The 16,714-nt window shown below is 35.4% G+C and overlaps 1 protein-coding gene and 1 long non-coding RNA gene across 5 annotated transcripts in view; one reads left to right on the top strand and one right to left on the bottom strand.

The window, feature by feature from the left end:
* LOC106466644 (protein XRP2-like) overlaps positions 1-16,714 on the bottom strand; it is a 54,231-nt gene that overhangs the window by 32,280 nt on the left and 5,237 nt on the right. For all 4 annotated transcript variants that reach the window (XM_013926935.2, XM_022394694.1, XM_022394693.1 and 1 more), the window contains exon 3: positions 5,453-5,570. In XM_013926935.2, coding sequence (XP_013782389.1) covers positions 5,453-5,570 — 118 coding nt within the window. The remainder of the gene's footprint in view (positions 1-5,452; positions 5,571-16,714) is intronic.
* On the top strand, positions 10,842-16,314 carry LOC111087577. Its single transcript, XR_002612256.1, has 3 exons — positions 10,842-11,020; positions 15,907-16,034; positions 16,214-16,314. It is a non-coding gene; the product is annotated as an uncharacterized LOC111087577 (long non-coding RNA).

Genomic DNA, 16,714 nt, shown 5'->3' with positions numbered 1-16,714 from the left:
AATATATATGTATAATATCTGTCTTATACTATGATGAAATAAAAATGAATCATTAAAAACTATTTGCTTTGACGGTAATGCATCAGTTTTGAGTCCTTTTCTTAAGATACATTTGTAGCTATTAAGTATATGGGGTTGTAATGGACATTTAGTTAGTATTCAGTATTCAACCTGCTTGTCATTTTTACTGAATATTTAATGTGGCCAGATATTAATATCTATGTAACAACTGATAAGTTGAAATTTTCTTATCATTTACCATGAGTGGTATAACCTAAGACTTACTACAAGTAGTTGGAAGTGGAAATTATAATAAATAACAAATTTAAGAGGCCATCATTAGTGGATAAATGCAACATGTTTCTGCCACACAATTCCAACATGTCCAATTTGAACCCCAGAAAAATTGAAAACTGTGTGTATAACTGCTTGGGACCTGTAAGAAGGTATCTTTGTACCAAATCCCATGTAAGTTGGTTGAAATACACATGAATAGTTCCCAAAACCCAGAATTGTGCTTTCCTTGGTGAAAAATTGAGCAAAGGACAAAAATTCCAAAATTGACTGTATCTCTGTTTGGGACCTGTAAGGAATATCTTTGTACCAAATTCTAAGTAAATTTGTTGAAACAAGGCTAAGTAATTGACCAAACCCACTAATATTATGGGTTTATTTAACCTTTTAATATAATATGCAGCATAACAACAACAGCCCTCTTCTCATTGAGTGAGTACATATGGCTATGAGATTGTGTTATTGTACAAAACCCACTCGTGAGGAAACCTCCACGATCCCCCACTCCAGCGACTGGGAACCAGAAGTAGAAAAGACCACCGTGCTCCACTAGAAGAAAGGGAAGGGGATGGATGCATTGGGTGATCCAGAGGAAAGACTGACTGGAGACAGTGCAATGGGTATCTGCATTTCACTATTTTGAAAAGCAGAAAGACCCAGATTGTAAGAATCACAGGTCAGTAGAGATGGGCAAAAATGCCTATCTGCTTTACTCATGGAGTCCTTCAGTGATGGTCCTTAGGATATATATATACAGATATTGATATTGATAAAAAAATGTGATACATATAGATAAAGATACACCACCGGTCTTACAGAAACACCCCCATCTCCACAGTGAGCATTGGAGTATACAGTATACAGACATAGTGCTCAAATATAAAATTCAGCATACCTGACCAGGCAACACCTGTCACCAGGTGGGATCCTAAAATATGATGTATAAGCAACGGTATAAAAGAGAGAAAAAAAAATGATGACTTACCCCAGGCACAGGTGAACAGACATGTGTCGATTGGCACAGGAGGAAGATGATACCTACCCAAGGAAGACACAACAAAGTTGTGCAGAGAAAGAGTGAAGAAAGGTTAGGGAGTTGTTCACATACTGGCCAGAATGATCCCTTCAAACAATGGTGGAGTTGAGCAGCTAAAGACACAGTTAGATGATGAATTAGGTGTGAAGAATAATATGTAGATGGTGATTGGACAGGGACACATCCAAATACACCAGGTGTAGGGGTTGACAAACCCAACCCATGAGCATAATATGAGAAAGATCAGGGGAAACAGGAATGCCATGGAACAGTCAAAAAAGAACGAGAACAACGAAAGGAGACAGTACGATCCAAACAACAGAGCAGGGAACAAACTGGACAAAGGAGATGATCTGGAAACGAATGGGAAACAAATACAGGTGGGAAAAGGAAGGGATTGAAAGGGAAGAAAAGAGAAGGCAAAACAATCTACCTGGGCAGCCAAAGTCCAAGGAAGGAATGCCAGATCCAGATAATGAAAAACATATGAGAAATGGTAAATTATGTCATAAAAATCGGAATGATGAAGACCACATACCAGGAGGGGGAGGATTGAGGTCGGAAGAGAAATATCCTACAAGGAACAAATTGCAATGGGTTCAAAGGGAAGACTGGACAGGATAGAAAGAACAATATGGAGATCCCAATCCAGCAGAACAAAGAAAACCTGTCAGAAGGACTAGATCAAAGAAATGGAACAACCCAAGGAAGAGAAACTTTCTGGAAGAGGGAGAAAGGAGGGAGTTTGACAGGGCAGCTCTATAAAAAGTAACAGTTGAAACAGACAAACCTTGAACAAACTACCAAATGAAGAGCTGGGACAGGTGAGGAACAAAAGTAGTGGATAGATGGAAACCCTGGGAAAAAGACCAGAGACTGAAGCAAGACTTGTGCTCCTGGTACATAGACAAAGAGGAAGGGCCTAATCTGGAGCAACCAACAGAACACAAGAAGAAAGGGTTTAGAAAAGGGAAAAGACCCACAAGAGGAGTAGTCTGAATGAAGAATAGGCATATAGGGGTGAGCCCCTGAACCATGGCACTTGACCAGACAAAATTCACTCTGAAAGAAGGAGTGTGGAGGCATCTGGATGAAAAACCATCAGATCGAGGAAAACTAAGGAGTGGACAGGACAGAGAAAAGGATAAGGTGTGTTGCTCCAGTAAGGACCAGAGCAGAGGGAACCACATTTGAGTCAAATTGGAGGATAGGCATATAGGTGAAGACCCCTGCAATAATGATTGAAAGCATCTATCTCCACAGCTGAAGGGTGAGGAACTGAAGACTACAAGGAAGAAAGTGTGGCACACTAGTGAATGGGGAACACATATAAATATGCAGTGTCCCCTGTTGAGAACACACCCACAGAAAAATGTAAGGATGAAGTGACCACATCAAGGTCATTGGTCCAATACATAAAATCCAGAGTCTGACCATACAGAGATTGGTATGTGGTTCCCCCTTTCTAGGTGATAAAGCTGACGATAGTGGAATTGCATAAAGAACCAAAACCATTCACTCCTGCAGGAAAGGGTACAGAGCCCAATGAACTGCCAAGGTACCAGGATGTGGATATGGTGAGTAGCCTCCTCAACTGACCACTGATCCAAAAACTCAGGGGAAATGAGGAATATGAGCAAGTCCAAGGGATCGTGAGGGAAGTTCCACTGGTTGAGAAGTATCCAGTGAAGGAAATGCATGTGTGTCTGACCCAAGGAAATGAGCATTTCCAAGGAAGACCACCTCCCAAAAGAGAGGGAACCTCACAGACATAGAGAGAAGGAGAAGGGATGGAAATCATAACTGTTCCATCAATATCCTGGAGCCAAAGTACAAAAGACTGGGCTTGACAAAAAAAGGAAGTGAAAAGAAACCTACCTGAGATGCTTCTCAAAGAAGGAAGTGGCTGTGAGTGACTGACCAGGCACAGGAAAAAGCAAGCAGAAGCCTGTCATCCATGAAAAGTATACCACTCCATAAAACATATACAGAATTGAAGAAAGACAGTCTATTAGCACTCAGAACAGGAAGGCAAAACTCACCTAGAGGAACCAAAGATAAGAATCTGACACTGGAGCATAAAACCCACCAAAGTGAGAGATAGGGCTCGATGGTGAAGTGAAGCAAATGCAGATAAATATACAACCAGGACAGATAAAGAAATGGACTTTAAACTTCCATGTATAGAGAGACAAAGTAGTACAAAAGTAAACTCTTGGTTGAGTAGGCTCCACACATTAGATAGATTCATTGTGTTGTAAGACACAAACAGACTGAGCAAGACGACTGGACAAAAAGACACATAAACTAAAGAAAATACACAGAACTAATAAACTAACAAAAAATTAGAAACATGTAATCTACACAGAGCTTAAAAGTAACACACCTGCAAAACTAAGAAAATCCACCTAAAACAATAAGTAACACCTAAAGTACAAAACCACTAAAGGGACTGATAAGATGATCCTTAAACATAGAACATAGAAGTCAACTCAAAGAAACTATGAGACAAAGGACATGAAAAGAAAACTTACCCTAAAGAACATGAAAATAAAAAGCCACCCAGTGAACAGAAACAAAGGTTGTCTCAAAACTTATTCCCAATTAGATGTGACCAGTAGTAATGGTACAAAAAAGAAACTTATAACTAGATAACATTAACAGTGAAAAAAAATGTAAAATATTAAACCAAATTAATGCAAGAAACCAACTTGAAACACAAATTGTAAACTAAAGCAACCTAGATGGTAAAAGAAGTATAAAATTCGAACTTACACAACACTCACCAGAGAAGAGATGAATGATGTAAATTATCAAGTGGGGAAATTACATCTATACACACGAGCTCACATAAACTCATTGAAAATGGGTATATCTACTGGGAGTGAGAAATATACACTGAAAAACTTAGCACAAATCTCCTGGGAAAAAGAACAATACCTATCTTGAAAGGAAAAATTGCTGGCCAAACATAAGACATGAACTCCCCACAAATGAAAGTCTGTGCTTCCTTAGCAAACATTGTGAAACCTGAGACTGAGGCCTAGTGTAATAACCGCTCTCTGCTAATGGTGGGAAAATTATCAACCACCATAAGAAACCCAATTTCATATGAACAAAGTATAATTCAGGAAACAGAAACATCTGAAAAACGAATGAGTAGAAACTTGAACTTGAAACTGATATTAATTCGTGACCAAGCACGATAAAAAAATGTGCAGTCATGTGAAGAATGTAAAACACAAATCTATACATGGGAATGCCAATCAAGAAAGCAAAGAATGTGCTGCAAGGGTAGAGGGAGCTACCTGCACTAGTATAGATGGTGAAATGGGATTGGTCAGCACATGTTGCTGCAACAATGCAAAAGGTATAGGGGTATAAAAGACTGGTATGCTTTTAAAAAGTTTACCAATGCCTAGAGGGCAAATGAAGGTCAAGAGAGCTATAGGTGAGAATAGGTAGTACTGTTTCAGAATTCTGATGAAAGCAAGTTACCTAAACAGATTAAGAACTGAAAATAAATTGAGTACTGAATATAGCTAATTTAATATGCTGTACATACATCCTTAATTATAATAATCAGTGAGCATTATTTCATCAGATAGGCACCCTTTCTATTAGCAATATATTTGACAATAATCCCAATAAAATCCAAAGAAGTTCAGCCAACTTACGAGTAAATTATTAGGAAGTTAAAGAACATATGAGTGAAGGCAGGAAGAATGTATAACAATGTGTGAGTCATACTATATCTGTTATGTTCAGTGCTGATGAGGTCTTCCACCTAATACCAGGACTCATAAATTAGTCCTACATCAATATTCTATGCAAAAAATAAGGTATTTCTCAACTTTTAACAATAAAAGTATCTTTATTTTAATGCTTTCAAAGTATCATGCTGCATCTCAGAATTACACTATATAATACATTTAGGTTCTTTTCATTACTCTTTTAAATAATTTGTTGTACTTTGATATCAGTTATTTCACACACTGGTTCACTATACGTGGAATTCTTTTTGGGAATGAAACATTTAAGTTTTCTTATTCAGTGTACGCTATGCAAATAATTTGAACATTTTGCCACATGAATGAGAAAGAAAGAACAGATCAAGCTTACCATGCAATTTTGTATTATGAACTGTTCTCCATTTACTGTACCCGGTAATCTTCCAGCAGTTTCATCCTTCAAGTTTTCTATGGTAAAATCTTTTGGATTGAGCTTTTTCTTGTTATCCCTGGAACATATAATATGCCTCAAATGAAGGCTAACATAATGGCGTAACAAAGAATGTATGTTACAACCAGAAGTTACTTTGTAAGTTTGGTATTTAAAAAGAAACACAAAGTGAAATAGTAATTCGTTCATCTGATGGTATTGTTTTAACTCATTGTTTACATGTAGAAAAGAAAAAAGTATAATACTCTTCAAATACAAATACAGTATAAATGCTTAATTAAGAGAAATAACAGATAGTGTTTATGCTAAATTCCAAACATCCAAATATTCAGTCTCTGAATAGCTGATATATTTATTTAAACAATCAGTTTCACAGGACATACAAGTAAATAATAAAGCAAGTATGAAATTTTGAAATAAAAAGTAAACAAATTACAGACTAAGTAGGATGCAATATCAGTACTTTAACAGACTAATATAGTACTTCCAGGTGAATATTCATATTGTAGTTAACTCCCTCTAGTGTTGACAGTGTCAATGCTTCTGTAAGTCTGAACCTGTAGTATATCTGCAATATTCAGTAAACAACACATTTTAAAACCTGTCATTTGCATTACAAGTACTATAACTTAGTTGATGATTGCTATCAATGGTGTGAAGAGTGATTCAGTGGTAACCTTTGTGTTCACTAATTATTATTAATGATCTAAAAAGCAAAAAAAAATTCTTGTGCAAGATTACGTTGAATTACTTCTTAATTTTAAAGTGAAGTTCCAATTGTGTGGCATATTAATTTCACTTGTAGGCATAGGGAAAACAGCTTCTACTAGCTCAATATACAATCATCTTAACTATAAGCATGTTCTAGAATACAATAATTTGTCACAAATTTCAAAGCTTATTGGATCTAATACTGATGATGAAAGTGTGGCTTCAAATTCCAGGGTTTTGCCAAACAGTATATCATTCAGGAGTGTTTCCATAGAAAAATATGGGAATTAATGATCATTATGCTAAAGAATTATTTTTTGCAATTGGTGAGACACTTGAATTGGATAACCAACCCTATTACTTCACTGCCAACAGAAGGTTTATTTACTTGAATAAACAGGGGTATCAAATTTTTATTATCAAATGCTTTCTTTAACAAACAAAAAACAAAATAAAACTGGCATTAACAAGTATTAAAGTGTAAAGATATATTTATTTTAATTTTCCATGTCTAACAATTGTGTTTGACTTGCTTATATTTTGTTGCCTAGTGATGTAGTATCACTGTTCACACTGTAACATGTAATGATTTCATTCCATTATTCAACTGTATTCACCTGATAGAGCTAGCTAAACCTAGCAAAAAACACTGATCTTTAAAAACATATTACTTCTTTTATCCATAATGTTGATTGTATTCACTGTTAAATAAAAGCAAAATACTAAGGTATATTTTATCTTTTTGTGTGTTTTGTGAGACGGGAAAGTGACAAGTAGATTTTTAAGAAGTAAGCAAACATTTTTCTAGCATTTTGTCACTTAGACAATAGTTGTTTTTTCAAAAATACACACCCATCAGAAAGCATGCCACAAGATGATGCAACAGTTGAATGTTTTTAATGCAACTACAAATAGATTCTGTTTTTCAGAAATGCCATATGAAGCATCAATGTTGGGCAATAGGAGATTAGTGTATCAGAGGTTCATACAAATGATGCCAATAAGTTTTGAGAGTGACTCGTTTTAGAGAGTAGTATCTCTACTAGATATTCCAAAAACAGGAAAGAAGCAAACTAGATGATGGCAAAGGAGTTGTTTTTAGCCAACCAGTGGAAAAAACCAGCCAGATGCAATGGACACAACAGCAGCTCAGGTAGAAATCTTGTGATTCCATTAGAACACAGGAACCTACAACAAGTTATTGAATTGAAGAAAAGGAACTTGGCATAGTGGTAGATAAATCATTCAAGACATCAAGGTATTATTCTGTTGCTAGTAGTACAGCTAATATATATTAGGATGCATTTACAGACACATTGATTATAAGTCAAAATAGGTAATTATCTCTATATACAAATCAATAGTTAAGCCTTGCTTGGAATACTTTAGTCTCCTTACCTAAGAAAGGATACTGGTTTATTAGAAAGGGCTCTTAGGAAATTTGCATGGATGGAATATCTTATGGGGATTTGTAAGTTCAGATTTCTTATTTTCTCTCAAGAAAGAAGAGTAAGAAATAATCTTTATGAATAATAAATGATTAACCCGGAGATTGGTATAATCAAAACCTCTGATTCTTTTGTGCTATATCCTGAAGAAAATAGGATACAGGTTTAAGATTTGGAAAAACAAGTAGGCTCCAATTAAGATCATATATTTTTTGAAAACACGATTAGTTTATAGAATGAGTTGTCAACAGTAGAAGTGATGTTTGTTTGTAATTAAGCAAAAAGCTACACAATGGGCTATTTGTGTTCTACCCACCATGGATATCAAAACCAAGTTTCTAGTGTTGTAAGAGTGCAGTAATACCACTATGCCACTGGGGGCAGCAGAAGCGAAGGCTGGCACCTTATGGGAGTTTAAAAAGGGGGAATTGATGAATTCCCTAAAAATAAAGGATGAGTATAAATTTGTATTTTGAAACTGAACATAGACACATTTCCAGATCTATCTCAATTAGCACAAAGATTCCTATAAGCCCCATCCAGCTGTGTATAGCAAGTGCCAGCAATAATTATAAGGCAAAGAGAAATCAAATAATTCTACAAAATGCATAGTGACTACTGTTTTTACAACCTCAAACACTTTTAAGTACTGAATGAGGATAGCTAAGTGAGAAGTCATAATAAGAAAATGAACATTGTGATATACCTTCAACATATAATAATAATAAGTAATAAGCTTAATGTGTTGCACTGAAATAAATGTAGTTTACATTTATGCAAGACAAAAATATCTAAGTCTACTAAATAGTTTTTCCAGAAATATATTGATGAATATATATTAATAAGAAAACAGCAAATTATATTAAAAGAAGTAAAATATATATATTATATTCCTTTAAGAAAAATAAGTTATTGATGTCTTAATTATTTTGCAAAAGACTGACTAAAATAGGCTTAAACTGATAAAAATCACAATGACTGCTTATAGAACCACAAACTTTCAATTACCACACTAAAATCAGTTCAATTGATTTTAAGTTTAACAAGATTTGTTTGTCTGCAAAAACAAAACAGGATCATATTATATGGAAAATAACAAGATTAAATGGGTTTATGCACATATGTTACTGATAACAAAGTTTAATACGTTTTGTAAACATTACTAAAACAAATCAACCTTAATTAATTACTATACTTTCTTGGAGCTAGTTATGTCTCTGCAGAGAAACATACAGTTTTTCTATTGTTTCTTCTCCTTTCAAACACTTTTCAATCGACCACTATTCCTTCACTTCCCAAATGATTGACTTGAAACTTGGTAGGGTTATATCTTGGTCCAATATTCCCAGACATCTTATTTCATTTCTTTGGTTTAGGACTTTTTTAAGAATATTATGGAGTAAAATGTCGACCAACCCAAAAATGTATATTCTTGGTTCCTGTTCAGTCATATTTATAGCAATCAAGATGAAAATTGGCAAAAATATAAATTTCATGTGCCCAATACATAGACATACAAAAAGTTGAACTTCCCCATTTTGAGTCTTTTTTCTTAGGGAGGTCAGAGCTCACAAAAACTATAATTTGAGGGTTTTTGGTCAATTACTTGGCCATATTTTGACCAACATACATGACATTTAGTAAAAAGATACTTTTCTACAGGTCCCACACATTGACAAAAAAAATTGTGAACTTGTCAATTCTTAATAATTATAGGGGGTCAAGATGCTGCAAAAAGCATAATTTTAAGGTTTTTGGCAATTATTCCACTGTATATTGGCCAATTTACATGGGATTTGGTACAGATATATGTTTTTACAGGTCCCATACACATACATACAAAATTGTGGGACATGCACATTTTTGGTCATTTTAGGAGGGGGTACACACATTACGGCATTATGTCTATTATGCAAGGCACTTACGTGTTGTTTTTGTCCTTGGACTGCACTTGGCATGATCCAATGCATACCAAGGGATGTTTTCTGCCCAGGTGGTCTGCACATGACTTATTCATATGCAGTCCTCTGTCCCTACCCATGTATTCTCTTCATTTTTACCCTACGTGTCTTATCTTCTTTACTGGGTGAAGAGCATACCTGTTCCAGAAGTAGTGCTATGTCCCACAGGTGTGCCTTGTATTTTAATAGTGGCATACCTGCTTTTTTTCATAGCTGTTGCTCTCCACTTGATTATTTGTTTTTGTGCCTTCACTGACCCCCCTCCACCTTTCCAGTGTGGGATTCTAGCTATGTGGTAGTGAAAGTAGTATTGTTTCAAAAGTTAACATTTTCTAACACTAAAAATGTATTTTCATAGCTACTTACCTCCTCTCACCCACTTCCCACCCTTCCTCCCCACTGATTTGCTGGTGTTTTGGGGTTTATATATGCCAATTCTTGAAAGTGAGGATTGTGCTGCAATGGTAGAGGAAGCTACTTGCGCTAGAATAGAGGGTGTGATGGGATTGGTGGAGGTGGTCATATTATCAGCACACGTTGCTGCAATGACACAAAAAATATTGGGGTATAAAAGACTGGTGCACTGTTCATAAGATTTACCAATGCCTAGACGGCAAGTGAAGGTCAAGATAGCTATAGGTGAGAGGGGTTAGTACCTATCGGAAATACATTTTCAGTATTAGAAAATGTTAACATATATTCTTAGTATAAGAATTATTATGTTTTCATTATAACTTTTTTTGTAGAATGTGTTCTTTACATTTTGATTACTTAGCAAATGGGAAAAATGTTTAAGCAAGGTATTTAAACCATTAAATTAATGTAAAACAGGTGAGAAAATATTAACTGTGTAGGGTTTTCTAACAAATGTAATTTAACCAGCACAATCTTTTGTTTTTGAGACCTGGATAGGTTAAAATAAAATTTAATACTTTTTAGGCTTCTTGCCTATTACTATTTGCATATATTTTTAAGTGAAAATTCAGTTTGGTTAAGCAGTTTTTTGTTTTTATGTGCAAAAAAAATCCAACTTATATGAATAATCAATTTTTGTAGTTGAGTGAATTAGGCAAAATTATAAGCAGAAAATTATTCTTAAACTTATATCATAAACATATTTGTTTAGCTCATTTGGACTAGACTGTGAGAACAATAAAAACCAGAAACATTTTTTAAGTTATTAACCTTAAACTCTTATTTTTTAGGCTCACAAGTGGAGACATATGAAGTATCACTTCTAAGTAAAGAATGCCTTGAAGTCATTGAGGCAGATAGTTACTGGTGTCTTTCAAAATTGTTGGATGGAATCCAGGAGAACTATACATTTGCACAGCCTGGTATTCAAAGGAAAATAAACACACTCAAGGATCTCATGAAACGTATTGATGGTTAGTTGAATACTTTGGCTGGTTAGTGAATACTTTCATTAGTGGCTAAAGGCTTGGTCGGTTCGACTGAGTTTGTGATCCCAAAGTGACTCTCAGAGTTTCCATACTATAGCCTTTAATATATTTTTTGTTTCTTCACACAATTTATCAAGCTTTCATTAGAACATTACAAGTATTTTCTACTAAAAAAAGCAGAATTTTTAATTAGATATTTTCACTAAACATTTGTCTGTGAACATAAGACGTTAAAGCATTGAATGCAAAGTGAGTTTCTTGTTATGACAAAAAATACTTTTCTTTATCTGATTATTGTGAAATTGTATTTGCATAATCTCTAGAACCTCCTAAATAAATGTCAGATTTTTGTTCCACTAAAACTTTATATTTTATTTGTTATTTTCTCTACTGTAACTCTAAACCTATTCATTCAATTTGACCGACCTCATAACCACCATTTAAAATGTGAAATAAAACTAATTTACCCTTTTTTCTTTCTAGAATTACTAACATTAAACTAAAATTGGTTATCCTAAGTAGCCTAAAGCTTGTAACAGTATACATCTATTTATACTTAATTTTAGTGTTTAATTGTCCTTTGAATTCTTACCATATGAAATTACATAATGCACAGCTGCTTGTGAACAATCCTTGGGAAGAATTTTTATTATTATTACTATTTTTCATTATCTTTCCTAATCTAATCTAACCTTACCTAACCTCGTAAGTTTTTAATTTGTACATTTTAGTTACTTTTATAATAATAAATAAAGAATACACATCAAAAACACGAAAATATAGTACTTACCTAGGTCCTTTTGTTTTTTTTTGCTGTCAACTGTTGATGAAATTTAAGCCCACTCTTTTTTATACTAATGGTACTGCTATGCTGAATAATTTTTATTTAACTAAATAATGCATCTAAGAATACAATAGCATGCATAAGGCAAAGAATGTCCTATAACTCATAATTGTTTTGGCTTTCTAACTATTTCGATAAAAGCTTTTAAAAATTCAGCTAAGCTTGTTGATGTGAGTACTATGGGAAAAACTTTTAAACTGGAGGTGAAATATACAGGAAACAATGTGATATAATATGTCATTTGATAGGTTAAGACCGTCTTTCTATGGGTTGCTTTCAGTTGGGCATGCTTCTCAACTCCAGGCTTCCTCTCTTTTGGTCCCCTGTTCTTTCAGCCTGGTCTGGTCTCACCTCTTTCGATATGCCTATTCTCTTTGTCTCCTCCTTCGAATCCTCACCTTGATATGTGACACACCTTGTCAAGTTCTATTTTTGGCGTCTCTTTGGCTAGTTCAGCTTTGGTTTCCTCTGCTTCTTCACTTATCATCCAGATCCCCCCTTCTTATTCCTAATATCTCCTCTATTACTTAAACCACACACATCCTTTTTCACCAAAAGATATCATCCCTCCATCTTCATGTGTGAGATTTGTCCAATCCATTGCCTCTCAGGCCAGACTATCTGATTGTGTGGCATTCTTCTTTTCACATTCCTGTTGCCCTTCCACCATGTCTGTCTATCAACTAGAGTGGTGGGTTTTTCATCATTGGTCCATCCACCACCATTTTCCTCGTGGTCATCCTACTGTGAACCTCTTTTTTTTTGCCTTTTTACCTGGCTGTTCATCCATGGATTCTTGGTTTCTACCATTGCCAGTTATCAGGCAGCCTTGTTCATTGCATTTTTTTTCTTTTCTGGTACTACAGGGTGTTTCTTCCCTTGTCCTCTCACTCTGTTCTACTCCTTTGTTCTTTTCTGACCTCCTAACCCTTCTCCCATTACTGACTAGGACCTTATTGTGGTCTTGCACACTCTTATCATGCCCTGTTCAAGCCATTGACTTCTTGCCCTTTCTACCATCTTTTTGTCCAGACTTATTTCCTCCTATTCGATTGTGATTGCCGTTGTTCAAATGTCTATGATTTTGATGCTTTACGCTCTTCCTCTGCATTGATATACTCATCTACTCAGACCAGTCTGTCATTCCTAAGGTTTTTACTACTTGGGAAGGTAACCATATTTTCTCTCCTATCTCCCTTTCTTCTGTCTCGTGTATAATTGTTTGGACCTAGATCAGTTTCAGTGTCCTCCTTGAGGTGGTTGGTGTTGCTTACAGGCTTTTCCCTTTTGGGGTCCCTGCATCACCTGTCCCTACCATGGGACTCCTCGTTTTCTAGGGACTTCTCTCCTTCTACCCTTACTGGATGGGTCTGTTAACTCCCCTGGTTAGCATATTCAGCTATGGATGTGGATGCTTGCAGGTTATATCTCATTTCTTCACATTTGATTTGTCACCTTTCTCATTCTCTTGCTTCTCTTCATGGTCTGGCTGTTTCATCTCTCACAGAATCTTGACTTTTCTGGTCATCATATTTCAATCTACCTACTCTCTCTGAAATAGGTACATATGTTTCCCTTTTCATTTCTCTCCTTTTCTGTCAAAAAGGATCCTGCCAGGTGGCTTTGTGTTTACCTTCCAGGAAAGTGCTCAAACCATCTGCCTTTGCTCTACCAGTACTCACAAAAAGATAAGGGTGCTCTGTAAGACTACTTGAGGTATCCTCGTGGTATACAAGTTTAGTCAACTGTACACTGAGTGGTCACAAGTAAATAGACACCTAATTTTTCGTCATTTAACTGATTTATGCTAACTGATTTGTGTTCACAGAGCACTATATAAATGAAAATGGTCCGCACACTAATTATCTTGTGCTACAACATGCCTAGAATTCAAGGGTCTCTCAAATTGTCAGATTTTGTTAGAGGAAGGATAGTTGGTCAAGCAGATGGTGGAATAAGTCAGTGGCAAATTTTGCAGAATTTGGGAATCCCACTTTCGACAGGCAACAGAATCATTGTGCAGATCAGGAAACAACTGAGCAGTGTCCAAGTCGTCCTGGTCCATCGGAGAGGACAAAAAGAGGACAATCTAAAACTGACAAGATGATTCTCACAATGCCCCAAAGGATCAACGAACTCCACAAAGCGAAAGGAAGATCTAATAGATATTAATTAAATTATAAATATATCAATTCACGTGAATATGACTGAAAATTTTCATTTTTTCTGAAAAAGTGGTGTCTATTTACTTGTGACCACTCTCTGTATAATCCAGACTGTAACAATTCCATGGTCTGTCATGGAAAAAGACAGCACCAGAGAAGTGACTCCCCACTTTTTTGTCTTGCACTTGCTGGCTTTAAAAAATAGGGATTCACAGTCACCTATTACACAGTCTCCAGTAAAAGACCTTTCTGGCTGGTGGTCCATTGGGGATCTGGGTATTTCTCCAGGTCTCCCCAATGCAAATCTTCCTCCTCCCCCACCTTTTTCAAGTGTAGCATGGTAGACCCTTGCCACTTACCAATTTCTAACCACTGAAATGGTGAATCATAGAGAATCCTCACTGGTTAAGCTTAGCACAATACTGTAAGAAGTAGAGTGGTGGGAAACTGTCAGGTAGTATGAGTCACCCCTTACAAACATAATACATAATTAATCTGACCTTCTCCTGTCTAGCAGAGTCAAGATGAACACATACTGTATGATGTGATCACACCCCATACATACTACACATATTGGCTTTCCAACCGCTTTTGGCATCCATATTCTCATTCTGCCCATCCCTGCAACATTTAGGGCTCATTTTCCTTTCGCCCCTTTCATTCCAGGCAAAGAATATTCCTTTATCAACACGAGATGCTGTCTCCCACAGGTGTCACATTCCAAGGGCTTCTCTTCAAGCACTTTCTAAAGGAAGCTCATCTTGGTAAATTTTTGAATCGGTTCCTTCTTCATTTCAAGGTGGAATTCTAGCATTTCTTGTGTGAGGAGGTCAGTTGTTATCTCCAAAGTTAACGACTTCCTTATCTGAAAATGTATTTCCACCACACACATTCGCATTTGTTATCCCCACTTCCAGTGCAATTTTTTTTGCCTGGTCAAAGAATAAAGTTATAGGAGGAGTTACTGCAGATAGAAGTTGTGTTGCTCTCCTATTGGTGGAGGGCTTTTGTCGCATCATGCACCAGCTCAGTTTGCAATAAACACTTGAATTTAAGTGGGAGCTACCTCAAGGCTAGTGGCATGCAAGTCTCCTAGGCAGATGCACAAGAAATATAGCATTGCTGTGTGAAGAGGTGAGTATCTATTAGAAGTACATTTTCAAATTAGGAAAACATTAACTTCAGAAGTTTTAAGCTTCCCCATGCAGTTCTCTCTCTAAATTGATGTTTTTATGTAGCTTGCAGGTTTAAGAAAAAACAATATATGCATCTTTGAACGCTGTCAAACTTAGAACTAATTTTGAAAATCAAAATTTCCTAATTTTTCTCTGTAAACCTTGAAAATCAGATACATTTCTATATGTAATGTAAACATAAACATTTAAACAGTTAAGTTAATATTTACATCAAAAGGAAAAACTCATTAAATACACCAAGACCAATCCTATGACCTTTTCCGTCTATATCTAGTTATTCTCAGCTTTGTGTGATCTTTTGAAACATATATTTTTATTCATCAGTCACCGAATATCTTGATCAAACATCTTTATTTTGCCTACATCATTACACAGTCATTTAGAATATCATTTCCACCTATTAACTAGTAAATATCTTGATCACAATTGTTTTTCCTTGGATTCATACATAAACAGCTAGAATGTTTGTGCTGAATATTTTTGTCAATCCTCTCCATACTTCCAGCACTCTTACATAAATACTTAGAATGTTGTTTGTGCTTATTAACCACTAAACATTTACTTCAATCTTCTTTGTTTTTTCCTGCATCCTCACATAAACATTTAGAATGTTATTTGTGCTTATTAACCACTGAATATTTTCTTCAATCCTCTCAATTTTTCCAGCACCCTTACATAAACACTTAGAGTGTCACACAGTGGAATATTTACAGTTTTCATTTCGATGGATGAATAATCTGCTGATGAGAGAGCTTCCATTAAGATGTACCATTAGATTGTGGGATACATACTTGGTAAGTATTCATGTTTGGTAATGGTTTATGTGGAAATGCTTACTATTTGTGTATAATATTTTGTATTTAAAGCTCATTTATCAATTTAAGGCTTTCCATTTTCAAAACACTGGAGGTGTATTAGTTCACATATTTCTGTAAAGTAAAGCACCTGAAATAGATTTTTTTTTTCTCTACAGTCAGAATCTGATGGTTTCTCAACTTTTCACCTGTATGTGTGTGCTGCCTTTTTAAAACATTGGTCAAAAGATCTTCTGACTGAAAAGGACTTTCAGGTAAGGTTTTTAATATGCTTATTAAAGCTTAAAAATTATATTTATATATATGTGCTATTATTAGAAACATTTTAATCTTCATTTGAAAAAGGAATAGCATAGAAACCTGTCGTCATAGTCCAAACTTGTTGCACTTCTGTTGAAATGTATTAATGAACTTTGCACAGTGATTAGGAAGAATGCCCTGTTTCTACGTTTGTCCTGCTACTACCTAAAAACTACTAAGTTATGTGGTCTTGTATAAGATAAAACCATATTTTTACAGTTGTTTACTTTTAGACTAGAATAATGTTTACACTAGGGACATGTGCAGCAAACTAGCTTTAATAGAAAAGTTTCTGCAGTGTGCTTCCATAGAGCAATTATCTATCATGTTTAACTAAGCCGGAATTTAGTAAAGTAAGA

The sequence above is a fragment of the Limulus polyphemus genome, unplaced genomic scaffold (assembly GCF_000517525.1).
Source record: "Limulus polyphemus unplaced genomic scaffold, Limulus_polyphemus-2.1.2 Scaffold2331, whole genome shotgun sequence".
Lineage (NCBI taxonomy): Eukaryota > Metazoa > Arthropoda > Merostomata > Xiphosura > Limulidae > Limulus > Limulus polyphemus.
The sequence above is the reverse complement of the archived record's forward strand: the minus strand, read 5'-3'. Positions and strand labels throughout refer to the sequence as shown.